This window comes from Aspergillus sydowii (genome assembly GCF_001890705.1).
Source record: "Aspergillus sydowii CBS 593.65 unplaced genomic scaffold ASPSYscaffold_13, whole genome shotgun sequence".
Lineage (NCBI taxonomy): Eukaryota > Fungi > Ascomycota > Eurotiomycetes > Eurotiales > Aspergillaceae > Aspergillus > Aspergillus sydowii.
Genome location: NW_024467871.1, coordinates 460623 through 485849, shown reverse-complemented (window position 1 = coordinate 485849; position 25227 = coordinate 460623). Strand labels below are relative to the sequence as shown.

The following is a 25227-nucleotide window of genomic DNA, read 5'->3' as shown; positions in this document are numbered from 1 at the left end:
CCGCGCCCACGACAACAAGTGGTAGTCGCCTAAGGGGGGCGAGAAATCAGCATTCTCCATCGAAACCGAAATCAGCTGTGCGTCATTATCAGGTGTCTTGAAAGTCTAATAACCTGGTACGGTATGTGGAGTTCTGAGACGTCTACTGAGGCAGAGACGGTATATCCGATTCAGATCAGGTTCAGAAAGCAGATAAACGCACATCGATTGTGCAACTTTTGAAGTTGAGACGAAGACAGGGTATCAGCTGTATCAGCTGTATCAGCTCGAGGGTCCTCGAAAACGAGGGGTGGAATGGACTGTCTTTTGTGATTGATCTGACTTTCCAGGGAACCTTGCCTGGGAACGCAGGAGGGGTGCTATAACTGCTCTATTATAGACTGCTCATACAAGGCTCTCGCCGCCCACGAGTTGGCCATGGAAATCAGGACTCCATATACCATCTTCCCGTCATAGATCCATCTAGCATCCAGGATCTTTGATGCCGGGATTGGATTCCAGCAACCCATCAGGACCGCCATCCTGAGTCGAGGAAACCACAACCGACACCAAACACCATCGACCTGCAAACGCCACTCGTCATTGAGTAGCAAGCAACATCGCCATCATCAACCCCAAACTCGGGGATCACCAACCCGCACAGACGATCATTCCATTCATTGGCAACGATCGCTTACTCCTCCATTGACTGCCGCCCCAGTGTCATTCTCCTCACTTTTGTCTGACCCAAGGGCTATCGATACGACAACCAAGGCGCCAATCAATCGCCACCCGCAACCGCGAAACGGCCCAATAAACAAAGACCAGCAGGCTGGCTGGACAGGTCTTCACTGCCTGAGCTGCGGTTACCTGTCCAGTGACCTACCCCGCAAGCGGATGACGAAGGGGATATATAAAGCTTGTGTGACCCAGGGAGTTTCGGTCTCTCGCTTTCTACCAATCCACAAGCCAATCTATTATCATTGAACAGAACACTTCAATCGAAGTACTTGAACTACCATCACAATGTCCGCTCCTCAGGTCGTCCAGAGCATCTCCAGCGGCCCTGCTGGTGGCTATGTCAGAACCCAGCTCGCTACTCTGAGGAACAGATTCCTCAATACTGGTATGCACTCGTCCCATCGATTTCCTTTCCTCTTGAAGCCAACTCACCCTAACAACAAACAGAGAAGAGACAGAAGCGTGCAGCACTCGTCTCAACCTCCTTGGCCGCCCACCGTCCCGTCTGGATCTCGGCAGGAGGCGCAGCGTACACAACTGCAGTTGCAGTGTTCTTAACGATGAAATACATGCGTCGGATACCAGTTTAAGCCATCTTTTCTGTTTTTTCACTCTCTTGCATTCTGAAGCCGTGGTTGAGCCTAGACCTAGAGGCGGAACTATTACTGTCTTTGATAGACGGGACTATTATCATAACACTTTCTTTCATTTATTGCGAACGGGGGGAATGGGCATCATGTGATTCAGGCGTCTGCGTGTTTTCTCTCATTACTTATTATGGATGAATATGAATGAAACAACCATCACCATTAGGACCACCTATCGCCAGTAAGCAGCGCTCCTAAGGTTCCAGTCCAGGCAGTCAAGGGAGGGAGAGGAGGGGCAAACACGAAAGTACGACTACACCAAGTCAGGGGCGACTCGTGACTTCATTCCGTATCGAAACAGCCGGCCGGGTTACACCCAATACGACCAGACAGGGATCCCTCCATATATCAGAGACATTATAACGCAGTGCAACACGTCAGAACCGTGTAAAACCCAATGAAACACCTCAGGCCACTCATGTCGCGCCGTGATGCGTCAGTGGCTGCGTGTACCAGAGGAGAAATGCGTGGGCTGATCCTACTTCAAGGTTTTCTGCTCTGTGTTCCGCAGCATTTAACAGTCGGCAGTCGGCGGTCCATCTGAGGTGCTCTTTTACAAAAACAACACGATATCAGTTATTGCTATCGCGATTCAACAGAGTGGGGGGTGGGCCTGCCCATCCAGTTCATCCAAGCTTCACAGTCTTCATGAAAACGGGGCCGTAGCTCTACCCCGGATCCACCGGGTGGGCAGGGTGGGACTGCAAAAATGTCAGCCCATTTTCCGTATCCAGTCTAAACCGTCTTTGTCAACCCTAATTAAAATCAGTTTGCGGCCATTGGGCAAACATTTTCAGAAGGTGTGGTACCCCGCTTTCTGCTGTCGAATCAACATTCATGATAATCATCGCCCCGGGTTCTTGGCGTATTTGACCCCGCGTTTTGGCCTGTCACGGTCTGTCAATTCGCCAGTGCCTATCAAGGGGCCAGAAGCGAGGGCATTCCAAGTTGCGTGGCTATCCAGGGGGTGAGACCAGATTGCTTGATTACGAAAGCGGACGACAAAATTAACTTAACAAAGTTAACTTGCACACCATCGTTCCTCGCTGCGAGCTGAAGGGCAATGGCGAAATCTTCGTATATAGTTATGACATTGGAAACACCTAATACCGTACAACCACCTGCCACTAACCACAGCACTCTGTTCCCAGCTGTATATAACATTGTATACCACAAATACCGACCTACCCCATCTAGAAACAGCTCAACGTGCATGGTCAGCCCCATCCCGAAAGGCAACCTCTGGAATATCCATTTAAGAAGATCGCAGTAGCTTCTCCAACGCCTCACAATCGAACTCAAGGCATAGAACCCGACCATTCGCAAATCCTATAGCAATACGGTTTCCTTGCACATCGTAACACCACGCAAACAGGTCGTCCTGCATTCGAAATACCGGCGAAGCACCGTAGTATATCCAGTTATGCTCAACTGAAAGTCCGCCATGCGAGCTGGTGTCGCCAACCTTGAGGAGACCGAGGTTTGTCTGAAGAAATTTGCCGTCTGCCGAAAACTTGAAGCTCTTGATGCTCTCAGGCGTGACGATTTTGGCCGTCCATTTGCGAAATTTGCGAAGGGCGCCCATAGAAGGTCCGAAAACCCTTCCTGCGTGTAGACAAGCATCAACGTCCCACAATATAATGGACTTGTCAGAGGATCCTGCAGCGATCTGTTTGCCGTCAGGTGAGAACGCTACTGTTCTTACTGGCGCACTGTGTTCTAATGTTTTCCAATGGGCACCAGTCCTAACATCCCAGAGCCTGACTGTTTTATCTGTTGATGAGGAGGCGATATACCTCCCATCTGGGGAGAATGCCACATTCACCAATGAGGCAGAATGACCTTTAAACGTCCTTTGTTGTCTACCGGTGCTCGGGTCCCAAAGTCTGAGTGTATTATCATGAGATGCGGAAACAATCTGTCCTCCATCTGGGGCGAACACCACCGCTACCACTGGCCCAGAGTGCCCAGTCAACGTATTGTGATGTTCGCCGGTGCTCGCATCCCATATTCTGATTGTCTCATCGATGGATGCTGAGGCGAGGTATTTGTGGGAGAACGCCACAGCCACTACTGCACCAGAGTGGCCAGTTAATGTCTTCTTGTGGTTGCCTGTGCTGGCATCCCATATCATGGTAGTTCCATCATAAGATGTGGACGCGACAAACCGGCCGTCTGGCGAGATGGCTATATCGAATAACCGGTCAGAGTGGCTGGTCAGTGTTTCCTGTCGTTGATCTATGCTGGCATCCCACAGCTTTACAGTACTGTCATTCGACCCTGAGACAAGGTGTTTGCCATCTGGTGAATATGCTATGCTCTCCACCCAGTTAAAATGGCCACTCAATATTTTCTGCTGCTCTCCTGTGACTGTGCTCCATAGTCTGATAGTGTTATCCCAGGATGATGAAGCAACCTGCTGGTTGTCAGGTGCGAACAGTATCCTCGTTATCTTATCGGTGTGTCCAACCAGGGTACACTGGTGAAGCCCAGTGTCTGAATCCCATAGCATGATATTTTTGTCAATCAATGATGCACCAATCCACTTGCCATCGGAAGAGAATACCATAGTTTTTAATGCTATATCTTGACCGTGCAGTATATCCTGGTGTTTTCCGGTGCGTCTATTCCATATTCTGATAGTAGTGAAGTTGGCTAAAGCAATCTTGTTGCTATCTGGAGATATTGCCGTAACACGTACAGAATCAAGCCACGTTAGTGTTTCTTGCTCGCCTGTGCTTAGGTTAGACAGGTAAATGATTCCTTCAATTGATATCGAAAGAAGCCTGTTTTCATCCGGACAAATCGCCGTGGCTACTATGCCGCTGGAGTGGCCGGCGAATGTCCTGTGCTCGCCTGTGCATGTGTTCCAAAGCCTGATACTTTCGTTGTTATGAGGTGTTGCAAGCTGCTTTCCATCGTCGGAGAATGACATTTGTCCACGTAAACGCGCGGGGCCAGGCATAATCCGGTGCTCACTCGTCCTCAGATCCCACAGCCTGATGGTTCCGTCATTGCATCCCGAAGCTATCTGCCGGGAATCCGAAGAGTAAACAATATCCGTCACAATATCAGAATGACCAATCAATTTATTGTACTCGCCCGTGCTCGTGTCCCACAGACAAATGGTTCCATCCCAGGAGCCCGACGCAATCTGCCTTCCGTTCGGAGAGAACGACACGACTGTCACAAAGCTGGAGTGGCCAGTGAATGTTTGTATTAGGGGCGCCCAGGTGACCTCTAAACACGGTCTTGTCTTTATCCAACTAGGGATCTTCTTAATATTGTGTGCTGCCCTAACTAGGCTCCCTTGAGGGCTCAAGACGATCCCAGAGCTATACGCCTGGGTTGGGGAAATCAATATTGTCCGATAATGACGAAGCAGGAAGCGCCGCGCATCATAGACGGAGGTTTGCAATGGTGTGTTCTTATACGACTATTAGTCCTCTGTTCTATATTGCACGCAACAAATGAATCATACCTCTGCAAGGGCTTCCAATGTTCTTAACACCCCCATGGCTCGTGACAGTCGACCCAGAAGACTCAGGCACTCAAGCCATTCTAATAGCTGTTCTTTGACAAACTTCAGGACCTGGCCATGCTTGTGAAGAGCTTCTTCCCTAAGGCCGCTTCCACTCGCAGCTTTAAGGTGTTCCGCCCATAGAGTTGCAGCGTAGTCTATGGTATCTAGGATGGTAGACTTCCCGTTGCTAATCCTCTCTGCTGGATATGCCGGGTCTCTACCTGAACTAGGCCGCGGCAAGTCGATCAGATTGGGCTTTAGGACTGTTGACATGTAACGTAGACAACTTAGAGCAATATCGGCATGCCCATATCGGTCCCGCGAGCTCAGTAGAGATGTCCCAACTAAAAAGTCTCGGGATGATTGATGAACAAATTCAACGGTAACGCCTCGTAATTTGATAAACGACGCACATCGGGCCACAATATTTTCGCCTGCCAGGGCCTCCCTCTCTGACAGACCTGTCACCGTAAACACTTCTGCCCTGTTCAGGGGCCGATAGACCATGGTCATGACGTTAAGGAGTCGCAGGCAGGCTCTGGTAGTTGTTGGCTTCCCTTGGAGTAGCTGTTCGAACATTCTTTTGTACAGAGAGTGCAGGCCTGGTGGAAACTCCTGGATCGCCGATAATGCTTCGTCCGGGGCGACTCGTGTACCACTTCCATCGCTCTCGAGTCTTTTGCAGACCAGGCTGACCCATAGAAAGGTTCCCTCCGCCCTTTCTAGGAGTTCAGCCTCTAGGCTATGCGGAATCTTCTGTCCATACCGGTGAATCGGGTAGAGTTCATGGACTTTATGTCTAATGTATGTTCTGATAGCTGCCTCAANGTGATCATAGTGAAGCTCCAACCCAATTCCAACTTCTTGGGTGGTATTTAAAAGTTCCCGATCAGCATCATCCAGAGGCCGACTGGTCAATAACCATCTAACATTTGGATTGTCAAGTCCAGTTCGAACAAGGAGCTTCAGAAATTCACCCATTTCTCCATTTTGACACTCATCAATAGCGTCTACAACCACATACACTCTCTGCCGGCGACAATGGTTTATCATTTCTAATAAAACGTCCCAGAGCCTTCGCCAAGAAGACATGTTCTCTGTGAAAGATGCTCCGGCTGGATCCCAACGGCATTGAAGAAACTCTATAAGTTCTTTGCGCTGCCTTATCAATTGTCGGATGAGCCCCTTGATGATACCTTCCATACTATTGAGCTGATAGTCTGTCTCCTGGCAGAAGAAATATGTGATGATCGAAGAATCATCTAGTGAGAACTGCTCCACCAAGCCAATGGACATCATTGTCTTCCCTTTACCAGCACCGCCCCTGATCCAGAGAAGTCGAACATCATCTCCATTTTGCCAACGGCAGTACTGTGGGTTTCGGAGAATCCATTCGATGGCCTTAAAAACTAATTTATCTTTGGTTTCTTTGAGTCTGCTTTTGACAACGAACGGATCTGGGCATTGTAAAGCTTGCAAGCAAGGATGATTCGTGAATTCATCAGCAAAGCTAACATTAGAACGAACCGGAACGACTGATAGGAGCAGCTTCGTATAAGCCGCTGCAGTGAGTGCTGCGTATCCCTGCCAGTCTTTGAGTTTATGGGAGTCGCAGTAGTCGCATATTCCTCGGATGACAAGAGTCTGAAGCTGATTTGCAATACCAGCCGCTTCCATTTCGAAACAAATGATCCCCAATTCTTTCGCTAGACGGTCCCGTACTTCAGGGTCCTTTATGACCTGGTTACCAGACGCAATTAATCCATGGTGGATTTGAGGTCTTCTGGAATTGCGCCCCTGTCGGTCAACTAGTTGGCTTTTATCACATTTCCCACAGTCGCTTTCATGCTCGATATGGTGGTATGAGGACTGAAACAGATAGTCCGTGTCCTGATTCGGGGCTGCGAATTTCCCCTTCAATCCTGGATTTCGCTCCAGTACATCCTGTACTATGCCTGCGAGAGAACCGTTGGCTTGAGTCATCTCCTTCGCCTGGAGGTCGCCCATGTGCGTTAACAAAACCAGCGGCGGATAGTTCAACATCCCGGTTTGTTCGAATCGCCCGCCTCGAACTGCCTTCCCATAATCATACTGAATGATACCACTGTTTGGCCCCGTTGGCTCACTGACGACCACATCGCCCAAGTAGATATTGGCATTATTCGGTACCCCTCCTCCAATCCCCACCATGAGTCCGTACTGTATATGACTAAAAGTTGAAATTAAATGGGACACGACAGTTGCAGCGGATACGGTCCCATAAACACCAGTTGGCAGACAAGCAACAACAACACGATGTCCGTTTAATGTACCAAGTAGGTAGGCATTCGGGTCCGTGTGAGGCTGAGGAAGAGGTTCATGGATCTCATCCAGCATGACCTCTGCCGCGGCCCTTTCAAGTGGCAAGGCGCATATCCACGCAACTGTATAGTTACTGTGCATTAACCGCACCATCGCTCCCAGGGGTAGCGAAGCAAGCGGCGGAGCATACAAAACAGTGGCTTATTCCTGCCAGTAAACCCGCACGTCAAGCTGCACGAAGAGTACGCGAGTCCGATGAACTGGTCCGGAAGAGTTGGTTAACTAGTAAACGATCGAAAAAAATGAATCACGAGTGGCGTACAGTCGGAGACAACTCAAGGGCAAGAGCTGAGCAGACAGTCCTCATCCGGTAGATGCTTTCAACAGCTTCTTCTCATCTCAACCACGATCTTTGTTGTCAGGGGATGGCCCCGCGAGTGGAGGCTGTGAAACCTCATCCTGCGCTAAGCAACGATCCAATGACATTTCCCCTATAAGCGCCTGCAAGGCCGCATCCAAACCGTCCATCACCCAACCTTGGGCAATGAATTCGCTCACCTGCTTGCTGGTCAGATGAATAATGGTGATTCTCCAACAAGTCTCCTATGTATACTTCGGTCGGGTCAGGGACCGGACTCCATTCTGACGGCTCGGTCCGGCACCGTCCTTCCCCCTGCCAGCCAATCATGACCGGGGAAAAAAGCTACGGACGGCACTATAGATGCCTCCGAGTCTTTCCGGTAAAGCGTTTAGAGTTCCGGCGGTGCTGTTTCTCAATATCTGGCTGGATTGTGCACTCTGGCTCTGTTCCTCTCATCAGTCTAAAAGTTATTGAGATCCTGGTCATCCACCTGTCATACACCAGTACGTACCTGGAGATAAACCCCAGATCTACTTCATCATAAAACGACCCGCCATAGACTTGAAAGCGAATCGTTTTCTACCAGATGTGCTCTTTGCCCCCCTGGGAAGGAGCCAGGCTACTGACAGCTTCCTCGGATCCACCGATACCTCTTCATCCGAGCATCGAAAGCTGATGATTAGCATCAACGTTGAGAATAAAAAGGCTTTGGAATGGTTTCTCTATTAAAATCGATAACCGAAGGCCTCTGGTAATGGACAATAGTGGGTAACGGGTGGTTGTTGAAGACGAAAAGTCTCGGTGAAGCAGGTAGAACACCACGGCGGCGCCTCTCGTTCCTTCCCCAGCGGTATTCCTGAAGCAAGATCCAGATGTCTCTCAGCTGGCGTTTCTTCGGTTCCCTCATATTCAGCACATGCAGTGACAATTTCCACCGTACAGCAGCGGCGACAAGGTATCCCCGCCTCTCCCTCCAAGATCTTTGTTGAGCAGGCCTACGGTTCTTCCCGGTTTCCATCCGAAAGCAATGACCCCGATAAACCTGTTTCCGCTATCTCTGCTTGTCACATTTCAATTCTGGTTGGCATTCTTGGTCTTGGAATGCACCTCTACGGCTTCCCTCTGCTTTTCATCTGTTTCTGGCACACGGAGGCAATCATCAGCGGCTTCAGTGAAATATTCGAAGATGATATTCCGCCTTTTATAAGAGTGTTGCATAGGGGACTGCTATTTGCTCCGATAATCATCGCCCTTATCGATAATCCACGCGATGATGGCATAGAACGCAGACTCATCGATGACATCTTAACAAAATACCGCTTTCACCGTTTAGTCCAACTGAATCGAATAATAGACCGGATTCGTACTCCCAGGCGCGATAGATGTGTTGTCGTTGCGTTTACAAGGTTATGGGTATCTGCAATTAGAGCCATATGCATGGTAGGTAGGTACGAGATCCACAATGAAGCGTACCGTCACCGTGGCAGGGAGGATGCGTCGAAAATTCTCACGTCAGAAGATCTTACGGACCTCCGTCAAGCGACTCTTGAATATATCCGGAGCGCTGACAGCTACTGCGAAGCCGTTGAGCTCTATCGCGAGGCCGTCGATCACTTCAGAATGCCTGCCAACAAGCGCAGCGCCCCTAATGTCAATCGATTCTGCGATGATCTCCACTTCCAATTAGAGGCCTTGGTTGAACATGTCGAGGGACTACGGGACAGGTTCTCCAAAATGAGTGTTTGGAAGCGGGCCTGGTGTCGGCCCCTCGTCGTGGATTTCAATGAAGGTCTCAAACCCCTGCCTATGGATATCATTCTGGAGGAGCGTGATGGTTCAAACCAGAAACAGATGTTGGAATCAACTCACATGTTTGTTAAAGGAACTGACTAGGTTTGCTCAGAGCCCATTGTATTATACTAGTTGTGATTTGGCAACTTCCGTTGTTCAACAGTTAAACAAGTGTCATTCGTCTAGGAGTTTTAGAACTCGGTCCTGTTTCTATACAATTTAAATAGCTGTATTCAAGCTCAAATTTGCGTTAAAGTATTGATGTTTTACTGAGCACATGCCATTATATATTTCGCTTTCGCAGGTGTGCTCACCAACAATTAGGATCAGTCACTGATTCGAGTTACACTACTATACAGCAGTTCTCGTCTCAGTCTATCAGGCATCAGAGTTAAACATGGTCAGGTACAAACTGTCTCCGAGGTCGCCTGCGATGCCCTTGGAGTCTCAGAGTGACATCATCCACATACCGGGTTCGGCCATGCCTTCACCACCGTAAGTGGGGGGAAGGGGATTAGTAACAAAAACACCGTCAGTGAGTCAAAAAGAGGTGATCCGGTATCGGGGCTGATTATTGTTTTGGCTTTACACACAAACTCATTTATCTGTTCTCTAATTGGATGGGGTTGCGTTAATATACAGATAGCGCCCGAATTGATGACAAAATAACAAGACAATACGCACGTTTGTTTCTCCGCGGATCACGTGCGGCAGATTGCCCCTCCAGTGCTGATTGATAAGAATTCGCTGACCAAGCGCTCGCCTGACACCTTCAATTGGAGATCTCTGACCCTGCATGATAATTATCGCTGCTCCTCGCAGTCTGCGTCTGGGATTTGTTTCTCCAACAATTCCGTCTCCTTATCCATCACCTCTCGTCTCGATTTCTCCCACCGCAACTAGTCGAAACGTCCTGGCTACCCGCCTCCCTGCCTTCAAGGCGGAAATTTGTCGATTGGCCTCCATCCCACATTCGTCCCTATCGCTTTTTACATACGGCCGATAGACATCATGGCTCCCTCTGTCGTGAGCATCGATACAACCCCTGACTTCGACCTGACGCCTGCCTCCTCAAGCTCAGTGAACACTGGCAAGCGCACACTGCTCCTCGCTCCTCCATCCATCGCCACCCAAGAGGATAAACTACGTGCGCTCTTCACAACCTACGACCGAAGCACGACCGACCTGCAAATGCTCGACCGTGTCTCTGCCGGCTTTGTCTCCCTTCCGTCAAACACATACGACCTTGTCCTTGTCCTCACAGACACAGATGGCACGCGCCGCTCCGAGGCCCTCCAGCTGCTCAAGCGGGAGGTTTATGCGGCCGTTATTCCGTCTATGAAGGGTGGTGCCAAGCTACAGACTCAGGATGACTTCTTTGGAGAGGCAGAAGAGCGGGAGGCTGTCCTGGCCGGACTCGTGAAGTCGCAGAGTGGATTCGAGAAGTTGGATGTGAGCACTGGTGCTGCGGTACCCTTGAAACTGGGGCGGAAGAAGAAGACGGCTCCCGCCCCGACCCCGGCTCCGGCTCCGGCTCCGGTTGTGCAGCCGCCTCCGATCATTAGTTCTGAGGATAACGACCTGAATGATGATGCCGATGAGTTGATTGATGAGGATACCCTTCTGTCCGCCGATGATCTGAAGAAACCGATTGTACAACGTAAGTGACCGCCTAACCTTACTTTCCAGGGCCAAACTAAGCCAGATCTAGCCCCAGAATGTCGACCAAAGCCCGGCAAGAGACGCCGCGCTTGCAAGGATTGCACTTGCGGTCTAGCCGTTCAGATGCAGACCGAAGACAAGGACCGCCGTGAGACAGCTGACAAGAACCTGAACGTTATGAAGCTCGAGTCGGACGACTTGAACGAACTAGACTTCACGGTGCAAGGGAAGACAGGCTCCTGCGGTAGCTGTGCACTTGGTGATGCGTTCAGATGTGACGGCTGCCCGTTCATTGGTCTTCCAGCCTTCAAGCCGGGCCAGGAGGTCCAGATTCTGAACGATGTTGCCCAGCTATGAACTGTTTTGTTATGCTTGGATTGGTCAATGGAGCTCGGTTTTGCTTTGGGGGTTCCGTGGCGTTAAGCTGGATTTCGCTCTAGGTACCCTTAGATAAAATGGTTTATTGCTGGCATTGGGCGACTGTTCTCGGGTTTATATTTAGATAATGATACGACATTTTCCATAACCATCCATCACTCTACTGTCGGTCGAACATGCTCTGTGATAAGGGCCATGAAGAGAACGCGACTCCAAGCGTATGAGCCTGGGGAAGTATCTCGCGTGGTCAGTTTGGTGTCTACCAATATTATCACCGTCGCATTCGCAGTAATGGAACACTGGTTTCAAAAAGTGGCGATATTAGCCGATATTATACTTCTCACCATCCCGAGTGACCCTTCATGGTTGATGCGACCTCGGCCTGACTCCGCGGGTCTCCGTGCGAGGTTGTTCCAGTTTGATCTCTTCCTCTTCACAACCACCGAGTCACCGGATCAAATGCGGGGGAAATGAATTCACTCTTCGCTTTTTTCGACTTCCGCTGTCTCAGGATTTATCATCTTTTCCCTCCTCCTTCACCCACTGAGGACTTCTTGTGAGTCACTATCTCACTTGGTCACCTCGCCCCTCGCCTCTCACGAGCCCACCAACTTTGACCTGGTCGACGCCGAGTCACCAGAACCGGGCCATCGGATATGAGATGTCTCAGAACCCCGCGACTGTGGCTTGACGGCGCCCGATAAATTGGTCGGTCAAATTGCCGGCGCCAAACACTTGTGGCACGGGGCAGACAGTTCCTCGAATCACGCACAGCCAGTGCTTTCTACCTTCATTAGCCTCTAACAGTCCCTGATCATATATCGGCATACCAAGCCTTGATGTTCGCATGCATTTCCTGCACTGGACTAGCTTGGTTGCACGTTTGTGTTCCTTCACATCATTGCCATTGTCTGCCCAGAATGTAACCAAACACCGCCCTTTAGCTCCGACTCGGATTGAGACGGGTCCAGTAGGTGCGCGGTTAGTTACAAGTTACGAATAGTGTTTATCAGTCAAAGTGGGCTCCCTGAGACCCTGGTTGAGTGCACGGGATCCGGGGAAGCGAGGATAATGTGCTGGCGGCAGGATGGGCATGTGCTCTGAAGCACCGGAGGGAGTCATATAGACTGCTACTCCCCTTGGGTATTTGAGGGATTCTTGGTTCTGGATCGAGTTCACATACGCTCGTTTCTGCTGTGAATACCTCGGCTTGTGAACTTCCATCGCTAGTACTTAATGCTCCCAGAACCTCCACTTCATATCTGATCATCCATTGACGACTCATTTATCCCACGATGAGGTTTCAACCCACGTTCCTCCTGGCTGGTCTTGGGCTTATAACAACGGTTCTCGCCACGCCGACGCACGTCATCCGCGAGCGAACACTCGTTGAACGCGATGCCGCAGCAATTCAGAGCAACATTGCGGATATAAACAGCAAAACCATTGCCCTGGGAGACGACATCACAGCGTACACTGGCGGGGATACCTCAGCCATAGAAAAGACATCCACTGATCTTGTTGCTACCATCAATGCTGGCACCGATATTGTACTTGACGGCGATGACTTGACTTCAACGGATGCATTGAACCTCGTGGGCCCTATCCAGACGTTGACAGAGAACGTCGACGCTACCATCTCCGCCCTTATTGATAAGAAGGATCCAGTCGTCGAGGCAGGCTCCGGCCCAGCGGTTTATTCTCAGCTCCAGGAGCAGTTGGCTGCGGCCACTAGCTTTGCCGACGCGCTGACAAGCAAGGTTCCGGAAGCTCTCAAGGAGATCGCCGATGAGTTGTCATCTGGTATAAAGGCATCCATCCAGAAGGGCATCGATGCCTATGAGGATGTTTCCACGCCCACCACAACAGCAACCCCGACTACATCGACAACAACGACTGATACTCCAAGCCCAACTGAGACGACTACAACTCCGCCCCCTACTAGCACCTCGACCACGTCTGGGCCAGACGAGACAGACACGTCCACTCCGTGCGAGACCGGTACAGAGACTCCTCCCCCATCGACCAGTGAACCCTGTGAAACCGGCACCGAGACTCCTCCCCCATCGACCAGTGAACCCTGCGAAACTGGCACCGAGACTCCTCCCCCATCCACGTCGGAACCGTGTGAGACTGACACTGACACTCCTCCGGAGACAACTGATGAGCCCTGCGAAACCGATACCGAGACACCAACCCCCTCAACTACGGACGAGCCGGAGCCTACTGGGACTGATACTGACAATCTGCCTAAGCCAACAGACTCGGGAACAGAGAACCCCCCTGGACCTACCGGCGGGTCTGGCTCTGACTCTGGCTCTGGCTCTGACTCTGGCTCTGACTCTGGCTCTGACTCTGGCTCTGACTCTGACTCTGGCTCTGACTCTGGCTCTGGATCTGACTCTGAGTCTGACTCCGGGACAGGCACAAGCCCTGAAACGCCCGAGTTTACTGGAGCTGCCGTCGTGAACACCCTCAAGTCTTCCCTGGCTGGTGCGATTGTCATCGCAGCCGTTGTTGTCGTGCTCTGAGTATAATGTAGCTGCTATCAATCTGTTATAATGTTTACTCATATTGTCGCTCTATTGTCATCTACAATTAAATCATTCCTTTAGCCCGTTGTGTCTCCCGAATCTCATTACTATAGACCATAGTCTACCCCTAGACCGTTCAGTAGATCCGTACGATTAGATATACCTAACTATCTCCCAGAATGCGTGCAGGCTATCTCCGTCAGCCCATCGACAATCCAATCCGGGCCCGAAGTCTCACAAGCCTCCGTATCCCCATACCCAGACCGCCGCCAATACTCCTGGCAAACCCAATATCCGCCTTTATGCCCCCGATAGACAACAACTTCCTCATCCATCCCAAGCCAAGGTCCTGCATGCCCTATCTCTCGTAGCCTCGGCACCAGAGCATTCGTAAAACTCGTTGTAGCCGGCTTTCGCTCAGCCCCAGGCGTCTTATCACCGATAATCCGGCCTTCGGAAATATAACCACTCAGTCCATTGTTTGCTAGCGCAGTCTGAACGGCAGCGACACCCTTGTTGGTTACAATGGCCATGGCATATCCCTATCCCCTGGGTCATGTAAGAGCGATTGGGCGTCGGTGCAGTTATCAGGCGCCGACCGGCTGATGCACGTGGTTAACCATACTTCAATTTCATGTCCAGTTAGGGTGCCAGGACTTGGATGGAGCGTGCGAAATGTATCAGCTAAATCGACTCCAGAGAAAATCCGCGTCTGAACAGCTGATTCTGGTGGTTAGTGTTTGAGGAGAAGGGTGGCAAATGTATGCTTTATGGAGACTTTGATGGAAGCATGCGTGTTGAAGAGGGTCCCGTCAAAGTCGAAAACATGAGCGCTGGCATTGCTGTTGGTTTGGTGAACTGGAGAGGTACAAGGCCGGTGAAATTAAGGGACCTCGGCACGTGAGCAAACAAGCTACATTCTGCCGCCTGGCGCATATCTACACCGCCCGCCGGTATCACATTCACCTCCAAGCGTCCCATTCCTCAACACCCCACATTCTCCCGTCCAGCTCTTTCTCTCCTCCACCAAAATGGCCTCATCCACGGAAACGAAGATCGTCTACATCGGCGTAAGCTCTGCGATACCAGAAGCCTCGCTTTTACTGATCCATCTAGATTCTCCGAAACACACAACCCGAGCCGATCGAGCTATGTTGCGAACGGGAGCTGAGCAGCTACTCCCGTTTCACCCGCGGGAGCATCTCAGAATTCACAACTATGTTTAGCAAGATCCTGACTGGGCACACTGAGAAAAACAGTCGAAAGGAAGTTCAAGAAAAGGGTATGTTTTGATTCCGGAATGATTCCTGGGGCATCCAAGCGCCTCCAAGCGCCTTTTTCTGTTTGAGCCCGCTTAGAGCGTCTTTTAACGACATTCAACTTAGAATTTGTCTTCCACGTTTACGCCCACGAGAGTGGTATTACCGGTGTCGCTATCACCAATGAGGCGTACCCCTCCAGAATTGCTAATGGGCTCATCGGCAAGATTGTCCAGGAATTCTGCACCAGTAACCCGAGCGCAAAAAATGCGACCGGACCCGTCCCTTTCCCTCCCCTTAAAGATTACATCGCTCAATACCAGGAGCCCAGTAATGCGGATAGCATTACCCAAATCAACGAGCAGCTCGCGGAAACAAAGGTTGTTTTGCACAAAACCATCGAGAGTGTAAGTCAGCCTCCTCCCATCTCCATCATGCGCGTCCACTGCGGACATTGTGAACACTGTCTCTAACAGTGATTTGCCTAGGTCTTGGAACGTGGTGAGAAACTCGACGATCTAGTCCAGAAGAGCGAGGGTCTCAGCTCCCAAAGCAAAATGTTCTACACGAGCGCGAAGAAGCAGAACTCCTGCTGCATTATCATGTGAATCACGATCCAGCGTCCATTTTATGTCTCATTACGATCTCTCGCTCTCTCTCTATATTTACAGGACTTTCTTTCCGGCGAACTCACTTACATCCTTAAACCTACTATCCTTTCGCTTACTTGGCCTACCATGTCTGAATCATGCATGATGAAGTTATTTGCGCGCTACAACTGATTGATATCCTGAGTCTGCTGGTGTTTGAAGATGACCACAATAATGATGATAATTATATAAGCAGTTTCGTTTCTTCGCTTCCCTCCACTTCGACATCATATCTCGTGTATGCTAGATAGAAAGCACATGGATGAACAATTGGCAGTTTTATTTGTTTATCAAAGCAAAGTCCGTCCGGATAAAAACAAAATCACCATCTATTAAAACTAAGTGTTATGTGTATCAAATTAGCAACTCCCGCAATGCAGTCCATCGATCGATATAGCCAACGTCGCAAATGCAAATGCAGCACATATCCCAACATAAAACGAGTGGGAGGTTCAGAGGGGAGATCGGAAGGGGTAGAGGTAGGTGATCAAACAAAATGAATAAACCAAAAACCAAGGATATCTATATAGCGCTGAACGTCGCTCATATGAAACCAATCAATCGGCTAGGAATGTAAGCAGACCTCAGCTAGCTTACTTCATTTACTCCTCCGCCTTCTTCGAGGCCTTTGTCCTCAACTTCATGAGCCCATACACCAACGCATAACTGCTGATGACGAAGAGCGCGACGAGCGCCGTGTCCCGCCATCCATAGTAGTAGTCCTTCAAGTTCAGACTGTACAGGTAGTCGCTTCCACGCGTGTATTGGCAGACCTGACACTGGGCGGTAGCGTCTGGGTTGACCAGGTTGGCGCGGGCACCCATGCCCTGCAAGAAACCCGAGAGGTACTCGCGGCAAGTCGAGCCGTTGGGCGGGTCGAAGGTAGCGAACTCTGCTTCGCGGCACTTGATGTCCGTGTCGAAGACGGTGAATGTAAGGAGACTGCCCATGAGGTAGTTGAAGGGGTTGAGATAGTAGATCCAGTAGCGCCAAAAGGCTTGGATTTGCTCGTAGGGGACAAGGACACCACAGAACGAGACGAGGGTTCCGATGACGAGGGGGTTCGTGAGGGTTGCGAAGACGGCGTTAGGCGCGTAGGCAGAGATGAACTGGCCAATTCCGGTGTAGAGACCCTCGTAGAGAAGCATGACGAAGAAGACGGCGCCGGCTTTGTCAGAGCTTGTGGGGAGACCGGTTTGGTAGTAGAAGCAGACGAAGTAGAGGACTGCACAGAGGACAAGGTAGGGAAGTTCAGAGATGATGAGACCTGTTACAAAGGCGATCCAGGAGTACATTCTGGATTTCTTTTCACGGGCGTCGTAGATGTCGCGGCGTTCAATGAACATGGGCTGGAGTTGAGCGATGGCGCCTGGAGCAACGAAGATGAAGTTGAAAAGGGAGAAGAGCTTTAGTTGCAACTCGGTGACAGATTCACCCATCTTCCAGAATGAGAAACCGTTGAAAAGAGCAGAACCAATGTGCAGCGCGAGCTTGTTGTTGACGTAGTCAGTGTTCCGGTAGACAGCGAGGCAAGTGCGCTTGGTGACGATCACAGTCTGTTGCCAGAGAGGCATAGCGAATTCGTGTCCATCATCGACAGTTCCCGGTGGTTTAGAAGCCGCTTCACTAACAATCCGATCGAGTTCCTGTTTTGCGTTTGTGTGCTCGGGAGAAGCCTTCCAAATCTCGTGCCAATCGCGGCCCTGCGAGAGGGTCCCAGAGACGACGTCGATCATGTGTTCAGCAGGGTTGGCATTGGGAGGGCAAGGAGCGCCATGACGAGCAAAGTATCCCTTCACGGTTGAACCGTTATCACCGATGTCACCGAAGTAGACCATCTTTCCACCCTTGGCAAGGAGTAACAAGCTGTCGAATTCGGCGAAAAGCTGAGCAGAAGGTTGGTGGATAGTTACGAGCACAGCTTGACCAACATCAGCCAACTTTCGGAGGAAGCGAACAGTGTTGTAGGCAGATTGGCCGTCAAGTCCGGATGTAGGCTCGTCAAGGAAGATCAGAATACTCGGCTTAGACACTAGTTCGACACCAATGGTGACTCGCTTGCGCTGTTCAACGCTCAGTCCAGCGCCAACGCGACCAATGAGCGTGTCGGCAATGTCGTGCAATTCCAAAAGATCAATAATAACGTCGACGTATTTCAGCTTTTCCTCTCGTGGTGTTGTGCGTGGCTGTCGAAGAAGCGCGGAAAATTCCAAAGCCTCACGGACGGTAGCATAAGGTTCGTGGACATCGAGCTGTTCACAGTACCCTGCTGAGCGCTGGAAAGAAATGGGAAGCGGGCGTCCGTCGACCAAAACCGATCCGTGGATTGTACCAGCAGTCTTGCGTTGAGCAAGGACATCAAGCAAGGTTGTCTTCCCAGCACCAGATGACCCCTAGAAGCTGTTAGCTGTTATTCAACATTCGAGACAAGGTGCCATACCATAAGAGCGCCCAGCATGCCTGGCTTCACCCATCCATACACCTCGTTGAGCAACTGACGATCCCCAGACGAGGTCTTGACAGTATAGCTGAGATCCTTCCAAGTGAACACAGACGTATTACGGACAAGCTGGTTGTCAATTTCGCTCGAATCCTGTACACCACCCTCCTGGATCTTCTTGGAGGTCTTCTCGTTTGGCTGGGATTCTTCATCCTGGCGAACGTTCTGGCGGTTTCGTTCCACACTTTCACGGGGGATCAAAAGGGATGGGCCATTCTCGGAGGCACCCTTCCAGCGAGTGGTAGCAACAATGGTAACAAAGACGAATAGAGCCCACCAAGCCCAGAGGATTCCAAAGTTACGCCAGATGTGAGAGCGGCTGTACGAAAGCGATGCCAGGTAGTTGTCGCCAGTAACGTAATTCATACCGGGGATAGCACCTCCAACACCAGTGCAGGACTGAGTGGTAGCGTTTTCGTAGCCCGGTCCGCTAGGGACAAGGTTGGTGCCCACACATGGAATAATCTTGCCTGTAAACTCGTTGGAAAGCAAGGCGTCGAAGCCGTAGGCAAGCGGATCAATCCAATAAATCCAAACAAACCAAGGGTGCATTTCCGGCTTCCGAATCATATAACCAGTGTACATAATCAGAGCCGAAATAAGGAAACCCGAGACCTTGGACGCATCATCGAATGTCTTGAAGGCGGCTCCACAAGCTCGGAAGACCGCAGTCATCGCCTATTGGACATAAGTATATGGATTTCACCAGGTTACGTTGTGTCGAACTCACCATGGTAGTTGCGAATACCAGAACCCAGTAGGTAAAGAATGTCCCCGCGTCCATTTCAAGACCGACCATGAAATACACAGGCAGGGCGAAAATAGTGACTTGGAATATTAAAACAGGTATATCCGCGGCGATCTGCGCAAGACAAAAAGCTGCGGGGTGGAAAAATGCGAAGGATTTGTGTTTGATCAGCACCGGTCGTCCTTGGAATGAATCCGTCACTTCAGACATAGCCAGGAGCGAATTGTAGAGCAGAGAGAAGAATAGAGCACCGGATTTAACAAAGAGACCGCCCGAGTTGTTGGGAGCGTCGTAGAAAAGAGAACCAGCAATCAGAGCCTGAATGAGCGTCGACACCTGTTTGATGATGAACGTGGCTTTGTCACCCCACAGGATTTGGTACTGTCGCATAATGCAAATCTTGACTTGGCTGATAAAGTCAACTGTGAACGGGCTGCTCCTGGGCAGTTGCTTCGCTTTTTCCTCGGAAACAGCCTGTTTGAAATCTTCAGTCCTTTGCTTGGCGAATTCGCTGTTAGGGTAGTCGTATTGGCTGATCATGTCTGCTTTCACCACAGACTTGTCGTACTCCTCGAGCATGGCGTTGGCATTTCGGGGAAAACGCGCCTCGAACCCGGAGCGAATTTTACGCTCAGTTGGAACGGTAATACCAGTTAAGAAGTCGGCGACGTTGGAACCCTCGCGGCAGATGAATCCGAGAGCCTCCATATAAGGCTTAGCTTGGGTCATTGGTCCGTAATAGATCTGCTTTCCCTCATCCAAAACCAAAACCTTGTCGAAAAGATCATAAATACAGTTTCCGGCCTGATATAGCGTAACTATGGTGGACAAGCCCAAGACATCAGTCATCGCACGGACAGCTCTGGTCCACTCAAGGGCGGTACTGGCGTCGAGACCTCGAGTACTGTTGTCCCAGCAGAAGACGGATGCGCGGGTAGCCAGGCACTCGATGATTGAAACACGTTTACGCTCACCACCAGAAACACCGCGGATGAATTCATTACCAACCTGCATCCGTTAGTTCTGCTGGACGAAAAAGGAGATAGAGCGCAATACCTTCGTATCAACAGTGTGTGAAATGCCCATCGATTCGAGCAAGAACTTGCGGGTTTCCTGACGCTGGACCTCCGGCGACTCAACCCCGTTCGGTAGCCGGTACGGGACCTTCAGTCGCGTTGCAAAGTCCATGGTCTCACCCACAGTCAAACTCGGAAAGAACAGCTCCTCCTCGGTATTCATGACAATCTGGCCACGATACTGAGTAGCTTCCTTCGCCGTCATGGACCCGTACCGAACGTCTCCCTCGATAGACTTGTAGCCAAGTCGTTGGTTGGCGAGCATTTTCAGCAGAGTCGTGCAACCTGAGCCTGGACGACCCAAGACCAGGAGCATCTCACCTGGTTTCACGCAGCCGTGACTGTTGTCGAGAATGGTTCGGAGAGGCGGTTTGTTGCGGGACTCCCCGATCAACTTGGGGACGTTAAATTGAGAGAGAAAGTTTTCTTGGACAGCGGCCTCTGCGCTGACAACCTCAACGCTGAGATTCTTCCATGTGACACCCAACTCCCGACGCTTGAACCCGGACTGCGCTTCGCGTTCATGCTGCTCCTTCACTTGGGGCATCAAAGTCCATCCATCGGCGCGGCTGACATTTTGGTCCGGGGTCGGGGAGGAATCCTCACCCAAGACAGTGGTTGTACTGTCTGTATCCCTGCTCACCATAGTCTCCCTGGACACATGGGGCCCGGTCTTGTCTTCGACCTTGAGGGAAGACATGGTGACGTAGTAATCGCAGGCAGGTGCGTGGTGAAAAGGGATTATCAACGGTCAGCAACCGTGCCGGGGGATTGCCTCAGAAGTATATAAACGCCCGCCAGGGGTGTGGGTCAAAAGTCATGACCCAGAGCACCTGAAAATACAACAAACGGGGCATGAATCTGCCCGAGCCCGGGCCCTGGGGTTCCACATGGTTCTCCTATTTCCGGTATTGTTGGTCGATAAGACAAACACATCCGCTGAGTAAACAGTGGAAACCGCAGACGTTCTCGCACGAAGCGAGGAAAGGTAGTGGAGCACAGCCATCTTCCAGTCAGATGGAACAGTCCGGAATTGGTTTGTCACTCGATGCAGCAGAGACTTTTTTCTGACCATTTTTCTGACTGTGTCGGGGAGAGACAAAGAAAGAGATTGTGGGTCAGGGTCGGTGGTCGGAGCTGAAGCTCCGAGTGGAAGTCCGACTCTAAGCCGCTGAGTAAGCGGCTCTTCAGTGCCGCAGCCAATCGGACGGGTCTGTTACCCCGGCATGTCCGACTCCGATGAGTCAGCGGAGCCTGCAATCTGGCACTTTGACCTGAAACCAGAACCACGCTTGAGGCGTCCCCGACTGCTCGTATCAGAATTATCTGATCAACACCATCGCACCCGAAGGGCAGGGATGTTCCCGGCACTTTCTCTTTTTTTTAGCCTATTCATACTCGGCTTTTGACGTCTCGCCGATTAACGCCGGGTTGGCGTCGGAAATCTCTGACCAGAAGGCTATCAGTTCGCCTACAACGATGGCATCATCGTTCGCCTTCTGAGCTTATCCTGCATGTTATTCTGCAGTCTGTAGTCAGTACAGTACACTTATCATATGCATCATCATCGAATATCGACAACCACGTGTCGATTCGTAACCGGGCTCTTCCAAGTTGGACTGGAGCTGCCGTGAACCCCTTGCTCTTTGCAGCTCCTGGCCATGTTCTAGGTCACTAAAACCTGTCTGATAGGTCTCTCGTTGTCGTATCGATTAAGGTTTCAGACTCGTGAACAGTTCCAAGGTTGGTAACCCTGGCTGTGCTTCAGCCTCTATCAACCACGCGGACTCTATACCCAGATAAACGGCATTGTGGGGACCCACCAAGCATCAGAATTCATCCGTCTTTTCGTGCGGAGGACTCCCGTTTGATATTTTGGCCAGTTAGAGATCTTCATTGGCGTGCTCGTACGTAAATTTTGCAACGTCGCTGGTCCGATCTCCGACTGCCGATCTGACTGCGTGCTGATTGCTCAATCGACGATATGTCAGGCCGCTGGAACAGCCTCGGAAAGCTCACGGCGTCAGCATTTGCGCTTGCCGCTTACCAATCACTGCTTTAGAACATGAGATGAGGTTCTGGGATTACCAGATCAGAAAGAGGATTGAAGCCTAAAATGATATTTGTGAAGGACTGAAGGCTACGGGCGGACACCCGGGTCCGCGGGCATTATGGGGATGTCCTCCTCAGACCTTGACCCTACTAGACTCCGTACTCAGTGCCAGCCTCTCCAATCAAAGGAAATAATTCCTTCACGGCAGTGGCAGGCAGTCGGCTTCCCGTCGTTATCTCCGAGCTACCTGGCCTGGGCGCTGGGAAGTGGCAGCCAAGCAGGGATCTTGACATGCCGTTCCCGTCCGGGTGCGAACCTTGTGATGGTTTTTAATATTATTATTTATTAATAATTCAAAATATAATCACAGCATCATTATAGTAGTGATCTAAGACCCCGAGTATAATCGTCACAGCTAAATAGATTCGTTCCAAAAACAGCTGTCAGAATCTATTATTGTTTGCCCCAGCCTTCGTCTCCATCTATATATATCTTGGCCTCAAAATTCGTTACTGAATATAGGGCTCCCGCACAACAATAGCCTAGCGTTATTGGTTTATATGTTTCCAATAATTTTACGATTTCTTCGTTGGAACTTAGAACCGTAAAACTCCTTTCAAAAAACCAAAGAAAAAAGAAAGTGTCCCGTCACTATTTTAGAATCAACGCTCGCCCTGTGTAACCAACCACTCGATGAATGATCACAGCATCCTCGTTCCATGCGCAAAACCCGACTGCATTGTTGACTGCAGTTATTCCACATGGCTTAGCAAGATAATTGGTAAACCCTGCATGTTTGAAACAGGATCTGAGTAACACCACCAGACTTTGCCGTAGTGTAGTACACCCAAAATATCACGGGGTTTTCGCGCAATTGGGACACTGGCGTTGATCCAGCGTCAAGGCAGCCCCCATCCTTGTGGAAGGTTAGCGTCATTTTGGTCAGCATCTGAAGGGATTAAGTGTTTCTCTCGAAGAGCCTTTAGTTGCACGAGCACCAAACATACAGCAGTGGCCTGCTCCATCGCGCGATGGATATTGTCAACCAGAGGCCGCGACAGAGGATTATAAGGAAGAGATTGATTTATACTACATACAGTCTAATATAATCATAGTTTCCACTCTAAAGATAACCAAGAAAAGATAGCACAGGACAGCACAGTGCACGTTTTTGGCATAGAAAGGACCTCTTCAATCAATGATATCGCCATCCCTAACCATTCACTGGCGAGCAGATAGGTATTCTATACTTACACCCCAGTAAACCGACTCCGCTCACGCAGCCTCGCCCCGTAGGAGTAAAGCAAATATAAACCTACAATACAGAGGACGCTCAAGCTCGCAAGCAACGTCACACCGCCCGAAACCTCGATTGCATCAAACATAGGCCGTGAGAAAAGGATCGAAGCTCCTGCCAGCAGACTACGGGCGAAGCCATTGGCGGCGAAAAGGGAGCCAGCGTACCGGGGGTACGTGAAGGGGAGATAGATGAACATGCACTGAGTGATTATGAACACACCGCACATGCTGATTGCGATGCCGAGAAGGCTGGGCATCCAGTGGATTTTGGGGTTGGCGGTCCATGCTGGGGCGCTTGGTTAGTTTAAAGATTATGGCTGTAGTGGTAAATAGATGGAAACGTACCGAATATGTATAGGCCGATTGGAATCAACCATGTCCCAAATAGACCGGGACAAATGCGCGCTTCTGGGGGAATGGGATCGAGATGGCCTAGTTGCTTGGGGGCGATAAAATAGAAGTAGCAGCATAACAGGACTACTGCAAAACTCAGGCCAGACAGTACTGAGAGAAAGGCAAGGCCCTGCTCACCCAGATTGAAGTCGTACATATCGCCGTAAACAAGCGGAAACGACTCAAAGAAGGAGTAGTAAATGCCGTATGTTAGGGCTGTGTAGAACGTGAAAAAGAGCACTGCGGGATCCAGAACATTAATTTCCCAGGGCTTGATGAGGGCATTGAAAATAACCTCCCGAGGAATCACTGTAGATTGACGTATCTCTGACTCCGACTTGATATCTGTGCGGCCTGTTTGGATGCGCAAGCGTTGGGTTCGACGGAGGAGTATATTATCGGACGATGTCTCAGGCATAGCGAGGAACATTATCAGCATCGTTGGAGCCGACAGCCAGAGTAGTTCCAAAGAGCTCCAGCGCCAGCCCATTTTCTCGACTGCGAATCCAGCAACGAGTGGACCGAGAGCCTGGTGCACAATGTCAGTAACCGTGCAAACCTTTGGGGAGTCTTGAACATACTGGACCTAGGGTTGCTCCGCCACCCCACAGGGCAATTACATAGGGTATTTCGGATGCACCATAGAAATCACCATAGCTTGCTCCGGCTGTAGCAAGGCAAGGCGAGCCAAAAAAGCCGAGGAGAAAACGTAGAAGAGAATGCCGGCAATATTATCAACCAGAGCCATGGGTATACAAAGAACGACAAAAATGGAATAAGTTATGGTGTATGGCAGTGTTCGTCCAATAACTGGAATTTCAGACAGAGGCGAGAAGAGCATAGAGCCCAGTCCATAAGCGAGCACATACATGGTCAATCCAAGCGAGGCCACGATATTACTGACGCCGTAGATCTCCATGATGTCCGGTGTACTAGCAGTGTACAGGGACGAGCCAATGTAGACTGAGAAAGTGTAGACGAACAACAGCATCGCAACCCAGAGCTTCTTTGCAGATGACCAGTTGTGAGGGTTATCTGGATCGTGCTCGCTGTACCAGCCTATCACCGCCATGTTGGCCTCCTTGTTGGCCTTCTCAATGTCGCTGTTTGAATCATCGTTCGAGGAAGAGGAGGAATTGCGTATCCGGGTTGGTTCGAGATATCCTGCCGGGACTTGGAAACTGGGCAGCTCCTCGGGGTATCTGACCAACTTCGTGCCACCAGCTACACGTAAAAGTTGTCCAAAGGTAGAGTCTCGGATGATATCCCACATGGTAAGGGGTGGAAGTTTGCAAGAATAAGAAAAAGGAGAAGAACAGGCTGGGACATGGA

At 50.5% G+C, this 25227-nt stretch overlaps 10 protein-coding genes across 10 annotated transcripts; 5 read left to right on the top strand and 5 right to left on the bottom strand.

Moving 5' to 3' along the window:
* Positions 1-1005: 1005 nt before the first annotated feature.
* Positions 1006-1310, top strand: ASPSYDRAFT_93535 (uncharacterized protein; the record flags this gene model as incomplete). The annotated part of the gene is made up of 2 exons (XM_040852851.1): positions 1006-1105; positions 1168-1310. The coding sequence occupies 2 exons, from the start codon at positions 1006-1008 to the stop codon at positions 1308-1310; spliced, it is 243 nt and encodes an 80-aa protein (XP_040698426.1).
* A 722-nt stretch (positions 1311-2032) lies between these two features.
* ASPSYDRAFT_49742 (uncharacterized protein) lies at positions 2033-2684 on the bottom strand. Its single transcript, XM_040847905.1, has 3 exons — positions 2638-2684; positions 2137-2583; positions 2033-2078 (listed from the first exon to the last, which is right to left on the bottom strand). The coding sequence occupies exon 2, from the start codon at positions 2529-2531 to the stop codon at positions 2286-2288; it is 246 nt and encodes an 81-aa protein (XP_040698425.1). The 5' UTR covers positions 2532-2583; positions 2638-2684; the 3' UTR covers positions 2033-2078; positions 2137-2285.
* ASPSYDRAFT_49740 (uncharacterized protein) lies at positions 2184-7625 on the bottom strand. Its single transcript, XM_040847904.1, has 2 exons — positions 4849-7625; positions 2184-4794 (listed from the first exon to the last, which is right to left on the bottom strand). The coding sequence occupies exons 1-2, from the start codon at positions 7342-7344 to the stop codon at positions 2623-2625; spliced, it is 4668 nt and encodes a 1555-aa protein (XP_040698424.1). The 5' UTR covers positions 7345-7625; the 3' UTR covers positions 2184-2622.
* Positions 7626-8784: 1159 nt separating this feature from the next.
* Positions 8785-9500, top strand: ASPSYDRAFT_49738 (uncharacterized protein; the record flags this gene model as incomplete). Its single annotated transcript, XM_040847903.1, has 1 exon — positions 8785-9500. A coding segment is annotated over exon 1 (452 nt), but the record flags the coding sequence as incomplete, so codon positions are not given.
* An 854-nt stretch (positions 9501-10354) lies between these two features.
* ASPSYDRAFT_93532 (uncharacterized protein) lies at positions 10355-11362 on the top strand (the record flags this gene model as incomplete). Its single annotated transcript, XM_040852849.1, has 2 exons — positions 10355-11003; positions 11055-11362. The coding sequence occupies 2 exons, from the start codon at positions 10355-10357 to the stop codon at positions 11360-11362; spliced, it is 957 nt and encodes a 318-aa protein (XP_040698422.1).
* A 1316-nt stretch (positions 11363-12678) lies between these two features.
* On the top strand, positions 12679-13374 carry ASPSYDRAFT_160029 (cell wall mannoprotein 1 family protein; the record flags this gene model as incomplete). The annotated part of the gene is made up of 1 exon (XM_040842877.1): positions 12679-13374. A coding segment is annotated over one exon (696 nt), but the record flags the coding sequence as incomplete, so codon positions are not given.
* Positions 13375-14084: 710 nt separating this feature from the next.
* Positions 14085-14450, bottom strand: ASPSYDRAFT_93530 (uncharacterized protein; the record flags this gene model as incomplete). The annotated part of the gene is made up of 1 exon (XM_040852848.1): positions 14085-14450. The coding sequence occupies one exon, from the start codon at positions 14448-14450 to the stop codon at positions 14085-14087; it is 366 nt and encodes a 121-aa protein (XP_040698420.1).
* A 498-nt stretch (positions 14451-14948) lies between these two features.
* On the top strand, positions 14949-15784 carry ASPSYDRAFT_93529 (palmitoyltransferase YKT6; the record flags this gene model as incomplete). The annotated part of the gene is made up of 4 exons (XM_040852847.1): positions 14949-14987; positions 15034-15199; positions 15303-15583; positions 15665-15784. The coding sequence occupies 4 exons, from the start codon at positions 14949-14951 to the stop codon at positions 15782-15784; spliced, it is 606 nt and encodes a 201-aa protein (XP_040698419.1).
* Positions 15785-16428: 644 nt separating this feature from the next.
* ASPSYDRAFT_160175 (uncharacterized protein) lies at positions 16429-20796 on the bottom strand (the record flags this gene model as incomplete). Its single annotated transcript, XM_040842887.1, has 4 exons — positions 16429-18219; positions 18267-19004; positions 19057-20082; positions 20131-20796. 4 exons carry the CDS (start codon positions 20794-20796, stop codon positions 16429-16431), a joined length of 4221 nt encoding a protein of 1406 aa, XP_040698418.1.
* A 2657-nt stretch (positions 20797-23453) lies between these two features.
* ASPSYDRAFT_93527 (uncharacterized protein) lies at positions 23454-25168 on the bottom strand (the record flags this gene model as incomplete). Its single annotated transcript, XM_040852845.1, has 3 exons — positions 23454-23788; positions 23848-24424; positions 24536-25168. The coding sequence occupies 3 exons, from the start codon at positions 25166-25168 to the stop codon at positions 23454-23456; spliced, it is 1545 nt and encodes a 514-aa protein (XP_040698417.1).
* Positions 25169-25227: the final 59 nt, after the last annotated feature.